Raw genomic sequence first — 9,672 nt, forward strand, 5'->3', positions numbered from 1 at the left:
CGTCAATCCTTCTTTCAGCCAATAGGGAAATTCTGTGCGCAAGAGTGAACCAATCAGAAACCGAAATTTCGCTGGTTTTTTTTTTGCATTTCAGATCATGGGCGTGGACAAAGATATCCGTGTGGACGTTTTAAGTCTACACTGGGGGACCGAGAGGGACATTCGATTGAGGTCTGGCTCAACGTGCAGTAGAGCCTAACAGTGAACATTAAGTGTAGAAATATATTGAAATTGTGTAGTTTAATGATAGTAAATTATAAATAGAATAAAATAGTGTGTATCCGGACCAGCAGAAGCTGATATATGGTGATGTACTAATTTACATTTAATTTTAAACTAGATTATTTGAAAATCAGTTCCAAAAATCTTGAGTAAAGAATTATTTTACAAACTAAATTAGAGATGATATTATTATTTGGATATTAGGAGGTGTTACAATATTGTGTATAACTATTAGATTTGCATCCAAAATTATAGAAATGGGACATTTCTCTTTGTGGAACTAGGATTCAAATATATCTAGAATAAATAATGAATATATTATAATTTACGCATAATGTGTGTCCTTAGAATTTACTTTATTATAGAAGTAAGAATTATAGATAATATCTCTATTGATTATGTGGGCATGTGTGTATTTTAGATAAAATGATGTACATAATATTATATAAAGCCGAAAGGGTTTTTTTGTTTGAATATTTGCTTTTCCCTTTCAATAATTAGTATGGCTTAGGAAGCAAATATTCGGCCGGGAATTAATTAATGTAATAAAGTTACTTAATTTCCAGTCTAAATAATAAATTCAGTTTCTCTTCTATATTTGTTTTTAAACTGAGTGAGTAGTAGAAAATCTATTCACCAGTAATAAATTATATGAATATTATTTTCCTCTTTTATTGCTATATTTAATTATACCTATATGAAGTAGTGAATATTGAAAGGAGATTCAAGTTAAAGATTTATTAGTTATGGTTCATTTGATTTTTTGATATAGCTCAAACTTAAGTCACATGTGTGCATATTTAATTTGATAACCTTCAATATTGACTTTCTCTCTCTAATACCTACCTAAATAAAAGTACTTACTATGGAACTAAGAAATACAAATTTCTTCCATCTTACATTGAAATTAGTATTGAAATTGAGTAAATAAAATAACGTCCTTTAGTGGAAGTTGATCACAAAAGTTAGGACGAAGCATCATTATCATCATCATGATCAATCTTTTATATGGTTATGAATGAACTAGAACATTTGAGAGAACTCTAGGGATGTGAAATTCTCACGATGGTTTTCCCTTATACTTCTATTTTCACAAAACGATTAGTACCTAATTTACCAAGAATGCTCTACACTACTAAAGATAATAGAGTTGGCTGGGTTCGAATCTCAGGCTAAAGACAAAGGGACCTTTTTACTTTCGAGTCATAGCTAAATTTCATCTACTTACCCCGAACGAGACAATGGAGTACACGCTGCCTCCAGAGGGCAGATGGCGAGGCAGGTAGGTACCTTTTTTTTTTATTGTGTACCGATCTTTCCCAAACAGCATTTTAGGTAACATTATCTGTTAAAACCGACGCCAGCTGAATTTGTGAATCACCGAGTTTTTGAATAGATAAAAATACTAGTTTTGCTGTACTTTGTAATTCCTTTGCTTGATATTATATGGTACATGGTTGATTGGTGACGTACCAGCAGCGAGATTCCGGCACAAAGCAAACACGTCATGTCTTTATACAGCTGGACTCTCCGAACTAATAAATTGGCCAATTTATTGACAATCAATCAAACAAATATATAAATATACAAAAATACCATGGTTTTGGGGCGAGCCCAGAGCTCATTGAAAAGAACCTAGGTTTCCGTACCTAGGCAAATTGAAACCGCTTCGCAGCGAAATAGGAGAGTCCAAGTGCTGTGCCCCGATAACAATGCTAAAAGACTGAGATTTCAGTGTAGGGCTCCCCCCGTGCTTGAGGAATGCCGGTTGGTCTCAAACCGATGGCCTAAATAAGGCAAATACACGTATCAACTGATTTTCCACACTAACAGGACGTTCTAAATTAGCAAATCTCTCCACTCATTATATCTATTTTGAGGAGTTGAAATTTTACATTAATTTTTTATAATTCAATCCGTGTAAACCTGTTAGCTGGTCGAGAAGTCTACGTGTTCACCCAACGTACTGTACCAATTAATTACTTGTAAATAACTCATGACTTAAATACCTAGGTGTTTCTATAATTCAGCTGAGTTTATTTCTTATTTTATCTCTTCATAATGCCTAATCTTAACCACTAGTATAGACGATCACACCGTACCATCACAACCATTCAGTAAACTTTTCTCCATTCATGTCTTCATGATAGTCTCCAGTGGTTTTTGACGCAAAAGCCATGAGAGAACCTTCGACAAACCCGTTGATGGTTCCGGCGTGACAAATTATAAGTCGCGATCCTTTTCCTACAGGAACTTTGGAAGTAGATGCTGCTGTGTCATCGTTCCAAGAACGGCCTACAGTATGGTTAGCATTAAGCCATGTTTCATCCAAGAACACAACATTTTGCCAATTTTTGATTTCTTTCACTTGCCGTAAAAAAGCATACCTTGCCATCGCTATATCAAATCTTTCCATCAATATTTTGCGTTTGTTACATTTTTTGAATCGAAATCCAATGGTCTTCAAAATCTTCGTTAAAGAACTTTCCCCACCGAAGAATAATCCACCTTCCTTCAGTGAATGCACCAACTTTTTTCTTGTTGGATACTCCTTCTGTAAATAGTAGCCGTAAACATGTCTTCGGATAGCATCGGCATCAAAGCTATCGATGCCTACGACTGGTTTTGCTCGTTTTCTCTTTTTTGGTGTGTGAAGTTTATTTTCTTCTGTGCCAGTCTCGCCATATTTTTTTTTAGTTATCCGTCTAACAGTTCGTTGTCCAATATTAAGCGCATCAGCTACGCGTTCAACCACTGACGTTATAGGTAAAATTGGCCCTCCATTTTGAGCTTCACGATCGAAATAGTTACGAAGGCGTATTACGAACTCACGTGTCTGACTATTTAGAACAGTTCTCTGCGTACGTTCGGTCATATCGACGAAATCCACAACAAAGGGCTTGAACAGAGTCCAAATTAACGAGCAAGGGTCAACAGTAATGCAGTATCAATATTTGAAATCCAAAGCCAGGTCAAAACTATATCACAATCGCATTGCACTGACAGTTTATACTTTTCGAAGCAACGTCAATTCGAAACTGCTTTGTTTTGCATTGAGCATTGACGCGAGTTTGCCGGAGGTAGTAGTTGTGCTAGCCAGCGATCCTATGTGACGATCGTATTAGATTCCATTTTTAAAAATTTATTGATATTTTTTTGCGATTTCAGAGGTTTGTCCACATAGTGAAAATTGTTCATATTCACAAGTACATTCACCCCTTAAATGGTGCAAACTGATTTTTCTACACTTGTATACATTTAAGAAATCAATTTAATAAATAAATTTTGAGTCCTAAACCTAAAACTACATTCGATAAAATTTATGAATCTCTGCACATCACTATCGTCAATAAAGTAATACAATTATTTCCTTCAAAGTCGTTATCAATTAATACGGAACTTCATGAGCGGACAAACGTCAAACCGGCCATCATAGCGTGCCGCTAGTTTAGTCTTTTATTAGAATAACAGGTAGATACATACTTACTTAGATAAATAAATAAAAATCATAACCCTTCCTTTTAGCTTTGCCGCAGTCGGGTAAAAATATCTTTCTAGGAAGAAAGACCATAATAAAAGTGCTAACGTCAAGAGAAATCGTTTTCATAAAAGTTTACGAGACTCAGTGCTTCGAGTGTTCATTATTCAAAAGATGGCACCTACCTTTGCACATGTCACTCTTTAACCGACTACAAAAAAGGAGGAGGTTTTCAATTTGTCGGAATCATTTTTTTTAAATACTTAAATTAAATATTTTGAATTTTCTCCTTTACTGGCGAAACTTAGTTCTTATGCACATAAGGTTGCCGGCTTATCGGTGTTATACAGGTGTAAAGGATATACCTATTATTTCGGGGAATATGCTCAGGAACTTTTTGATCTAGTCCCCCCTACAACTTTTTACCACCATACCTCAAGAGTCAAGACGTCGCGCCCGCCGAGTTTCCCATCCTTATGTTGCTGACATTCCATTTACCTACACGCATGAAACGTTTTGCGTCATTCCTCATACGCATGGCTAAGGTTTGGAATACTCTTCCGCGATCTGTCTTTCATAACAAATTATAATCAAGTTAGTTATCTTTAAAACAAAAGTCTATAGGCATCTTCTAGGTAAACGCATCCCATCTTAGACTACATCATCACTTTCCATCAGATGTGATTGTGGTCAAGTATGTGTTTATAGTGAGTAAAAAATATCCCATGAGAATTTCCCCATTCAATTCGATTTGTTAACACCACCGACCGTATATTGGGTATACTTCATCCTTATTATAGGCCTCTAACCCCTAACCGTTCCGAAATGTCTATGTAACCCTATAATTGCACATTGACCCCTAGCGAAATGAGATGTTATAGCCACGGCTACGACAATCAAATTAAGGAACCGCGCGAAAACCCAACGGTTCTATTTCGGCTTAGCCAGATAATTTATGGGGTTGGTTGGCAAAGGGGATGATGCCTATGTCAAAAATAAATTCACATCGTGATTTTCAGCATGGATGTAATTATAAAGACCTGGAGTATGACATCTACTACTTTTTATCCCAGAAAGTCAAAAAGTTCCCACGAGATTTTAAAAACGTAAATTGGACGAAGTCGCGGACAGTTTTCAAATAAAAGAGAGTTGATATAAGCAAATTTGGTCCGCTGGACAGAATCCACCCGCGTGTTTTTGATTACCTAGGCTTCATCGTAAAATGATTGTACGGAATGGCAAGCACTATTTTCCAGTCGAACTGTTTGTGCAGGTTTCGTGGTTTGACGCGCACCTAATGTGATTGTTGTTTGAAAGGTCGTTTGAATTTAGGGCATTGGTGGGTTAACGTTTGGGAAATGTAGGTGAAAACAGAATTGGGAATGCAATAGAATTAGTTATTTAGTGTTGTTCATCTATCATCATGATCAACCCATCGCCGACTCACTACAAACACAATATGGGTCTCCTATCAGGGTGGGAAGGGTGTTGGCCATAGTCTACCACGCTGGCTAAGTGCGGATTGGCAGACTTCACACACCTTTGAGAACATGGAGAACTCTCAGGCATGCAGGTTTCCTCACGATGTTTTCTTCTTCATCATCGTTACAGCAAGTGATATTTAATAACTTATAACGCACATAACTTCAAAACCGGTATAAAGGCCGGTATACTAAGTAAAAAACTTTGTTAAGAGGGCTCTCTCCGTCACTCGTTTCCACTCGTTTCATACAATCGTAGTTCCAATTTCATTTGAATATTAAGCAACCTAAGTTCATGAAATTTTGCAGACATATTCTAGAAACTAATATCTATGTCTGTGGTTTTCAGGTTTCTGTTAAAATATTCGGTTTCAAAGTTACGCGGTCTTAAAATTTTCATACAAATCTTGGAACCCCTGTAATTTTAAAACTACATATTTTTAGAAAAATCTAAAACACCACAGACACAGATATTAGTTTCTAGAATATGTCTGCAAAATTTCATGAACTTTGCTTGCTTAATATTCAAATGAAATTGGAACTACGATTGTATGAAACGAGTGGAAACGAGTGACGGAGAGAGCCCTGTTAATTCATGATCTAATCAAAAACTTTTTGGATGTAGGTAACTTACCCAACTTACCACAGAGTGTGGCATTGTGATGGGTGCGATGGGTGTCACATAAAAATATGGATATGATATGGATATTTAGCGACTTTTTAGTCTGAACTCTGAGTTGTCTGAAGTTTTGATAGTTATTTGACGGCAAAATATTATGTAAACAATGTAATAGAAACATAACGCAGATGTAAATTTTATTATTATAAGTTTTTATAATACGTATTATATGGGCTATTTTATTCACATTCAAACATAAACCTTCAGAGACATGTAAAATTATATCTACTGATTCCAAGATCTAGAAGTATCATACATTTTCATAATGCCACCGAAGGGTAAAGCTAAGGGTAAGGGTAAAGAGCCATCGGCTGGCGCTGCCGCTGCAAAAGCTATGATGGCGGCTGGTCCTCCACCAAAGCCTAAGAAACCCCCTCCACCACCAGCGTGTTTCGGTCCGGATGATTTGGCAAAGTTCAAAGAGCTTTTTAAGGCTTTTGATGAAGAAAACATAGATAAGGTACTGATTTTTAGGGTGCCTTACCTCAAAAGGAAAAATGGAACCCTTATAGGATCAGTTTGCTGTCTGTTTGTCTGTCCGTCTGTTCGTCTATCTTGTCTGTCAAGAAAACCTATAGGGTACTTCCCGTTGGCCTAGAATCATGAAATTTGGCAGGTAAGTAGATCTTATAGCACAAGTAAAGGAAAAAATCCGAAAACTGTGATTTTGTGGTTACATCACAAAAAAATATTGAAAAGATCAAAATGATGATTCAGATTCTATAAAAATTATAAAACTACATATTTTGAAAGTTTAAATACTACCGATCAGTTGATTCAATGTTACCTAGAGTATTTGAATTTGTAAATTTAATAAATATTTTTAATTCAGGTGAAACTGGAAGCAATTCCAGTGATGTTACGAAAGTTAGGCTTCAATCCAAAAGGTGCGGAAATAAAGGAACTTTTCAAACTATTCCTTGAGGATGAATACGTAGATACTGTAGAATACCACGAATGGTTGTTCATGATTGAAGCCAAGATGAATTGGGGCGATGATTTTGAGTTGGCCGTGACGAAAGCATTCGCTGACGTAGGCCATGATGATGAAAATACGGGAAAAGTGGATTTTGAACTTCTACGAGAAGAACTTATGAAATGGGGCGAACCTTTATCAGAGATTGAGTTTGTGGATTGGATGAAATTAGCTATCAAAGATAAGACATACAACCCTGAGGATGGTACATTTAACTATGTCAAGTTTATCGAGAACATGAACGCGAAAGATGAGAGGTATATTAAGGAGCCGATTAATTTCTTCAAATTGGATCAAAAGACTTTAGCTGCGATGGCGATAAAGAAGGCTCAAGAAGAAAAAGAGGAACAGGAGAGGAAAGAGGCCGAGAGGCGAGCTAGGGAGGAAGCGAAACGGCAAAGGATGATCGCTGAAGGTTTAATACCACCAGACTAACGAGTAACAGCCTATAATCTTCTTGAACCGCCAGATAAAAGAAGCCAATTGTACAAACAGCGCTATAGTATGTATCATGGCGCTTCGGTTTCTGTTAACACGTTTGTTTCAGATTTCTATTTAGTTTTGTGCCTACCTCCCAAATTAAAAGGTTAGTTATTTATCTTACGGGTCTACTTAAATATTATTCATTAATAATGTGCTTAAAAAGACGCAAAAAAGTATTGCAATGTTTAAATTTTGTTGTTGATTTAGCGTATTGTGAAATCTTTATTACTCACTTAAATATTTCAGTTTTATGCAATAAATATTACAAATTTTTACTCAGCAAGTTGTTTTAATCAGATGTATCTACTTAACCTAGTGCTCCTTAAAAAAATCTTTATAGGTCATTTAAAGATGCCCAAACGTTGACTGGTTGAGAAAGAAGGCTTGCCAGATTATTTCAATCCTCCAATTTTATTTAACTGTAATTTTAGAGTAACAAGTGTAAATTAAAAATTTATATCACCCCCGACAAGTGAAGGTTACAGTAACTAGAAAAGAGCTGATAACTTTCTAACGGCTGAACCGATTTTCTTGGATTATAGCTAAGAACACTCTCGATCAAGCCACCTTTCAAACAAAAAAAACTAAATTAAAATTGGTTCAGTAGTTTAGGAGCTACGATGCCACAGACAGATACACAGATACACACGTCAAACTTATAACACCCCTCTTTTTGGGTCGGGGGTTAAAAAGGTAATTGTAAGATATTAATATTTTTCGAGAAGAACAATTTCTTGTTATGTATTTTTTTTGATTCTTGGATTCGATTTACTGACATAATATTTCAAAAATAAAGGTAGAGCGTAAATTACGCCCAGGCAAGGCCAAGGGCAAAATTAATGAACTTTTAATGAACTAAAGATACCTAAATAATATTAATTTCATAGATACTGGATAGTTGCGTAAGTTTGTCGATGTTTGTCATACAGGGCATACAGGCGGGTCGCAATTAGCGATGAATAAACATCGCGACGGCTAACCTTAGGTATTAATGTCACTATACAGACCTAGGCTTCAGTTTCACGAAATATAGTGCTGATCAGATTCTACTTGTCGTATAAGGTGAAAGAAAGGTCGATGGATGACGGATAGAACTATTATTTATCGCCATCGATGTATCGCATGTTCCATAGCCTTGATAGCTCAATTTGAGCCACGGTTGAAGAGCGGACTGAATACCGAAAGGTCGGCGGTTCAAACTCACCCGTTGCACTATTGTCGTACCTACTCCTAGTACAAGTTTTAAGCTTAATTGGAGGGGAAAGGGGAATATTGGTCATGAGCATGGCAATATTCTAAAAAAAAAAAGCAGACGGACTACATCTTCTGTGGACCCAAGAGTCAGGACAGAAGATAGACGTCTACTGCTGAACATAGGTCTTTTATAGGGACTTCCACATGCGGCTGCCTGCAACTCGTTTGATGTCGTCGTTTGGTGTGGGTATTTCAGCACTATGTTTTCCGGTGCGAAGTCGCCATTCTAATACCTTGGAATCCCGACGACTATCGGTTTGGACGGTATCGGTTTTTTGAACTGTGTGCTTTGCTCATTGCCAATTCAGCTTCGCAACCCGTTGACCTATGTCGGTTGCTCTGGTTCTTCTACTGAACTCCTCGTTTATGATTTGATCACGTGGAGAAACTCGCACTGGCAACACGTACCTACTGTTCAAACGCTGATCGAGCACTGAGGAATTTTCACTCGTCTAGATTCTGGAAGTACTTAGTGCTTCCCGAACGCTGCCCAGCCATGTTGTTGGATACTCTGGTGTTGATTCATCGCATTTGTAACACTGATTTTTTATTCCCAAATTTTTAACTGCGTATTTTTACCGCTATGACGTCCTCCACGACGTAATAAATTTATTTTGGTCGTTTGTCATGCTCAGCTTATATTACATGGTTCATTTTCCGGGCTGTCTCTGTGATTACGTCGTCAGGGAGTCTTGATTCAATAATTTCAGCGCTAACTCAGCGCGATGTGTGAATATTGGCGTAATCATGTAAGATTCCGTAGGTAGGTATGGAATTAAAGGCAACAACGATAATTTCTCCCGCTAGAAAGAATCTACCCCTTCATCATCGTCCACAACTGATTTACGTCCACTTTTGGACCAATTCCGAACCAACGGCATTCCGAACCAGTGGTAAATTATTTGACGATTCAAAAGCGCTTGTAAAAGTTTATTTGAATAACAATCTATTCTATTCTATTCTATTCAATTCAATTCCTCGGCTTCCACACGCCACGGTCTTGCGCTTGAATCCAGTAGCTCCCTGCGACTCGCCTGACTGTCCATCCACCCAGTGAAGATCTTCCAAGTTCCAACACTACGTTTTCCGGTGCAAGGTC

General features: G+C 37.1%; 1 protein-coding gene across 1 annotated transcript; it reads left to right on the forward strand.

Moving 5' to 3' along the window:
- Nucleotides 1-5,943: 5,943 nt before the first annotated feature.
- LOC123868549 (myosin light chain 3, skeletal muscle isoform-like) lies at nucleotides 5,944-7,594 on the forward strand. The gene is made up of 2 exons (XM_045911108.1): nucleotides 5,944-6,320; nucleotides 6,693-7,594. Exons 1-2 carry the CDS (start codon nucleotides 6,126-6,128, stop codon nucleotides 7,269-7,271), a joined length of 774 nt encoding a protein of 257 aa, XP_045767064.1. The 5' UTR covers nucleotides 5,944-6,125; the 3' UTR covers nucleotides 7,272-7,594.
- Nucleotides 7,595-9,672: the final 2,078 nt, after the last annotated feature.

Source organism: Maniola jurtina, chromosome 9 (genome assembly GCF_905333055.1).
Source record: "Maniola jurtina chromosome 9, ilManJurt1.1, whole genome shotgun sequence".
In the NCBI taxonomy this organism is placed as follows: domain Eukaryota; kingdom Metazoa; phylum Arthropoda; class Insecta; order Lepidoptera; family Nymphalidae; genus Maniola; species Maniola jurtina.

What these genes read in the sequence shown, in the direction of transcription:
- LOC123868549 (XM_045911108.1), top strand. Translation starts at nt 6,126, where the DNA reads ATGCCACCGAAGGGTAAAGCTAAGGGTAAGGGTAAAGAGCCATCGGCT. An exon ending in ATGAAGAAAACATAGATAAG is followed by an intron (nt 6,321 to 6,692) that starts GTACTGATTTTT and finishes TTTTTAATTCAG; the next exon opens with GTGAAACTGGAAGCAATTCC.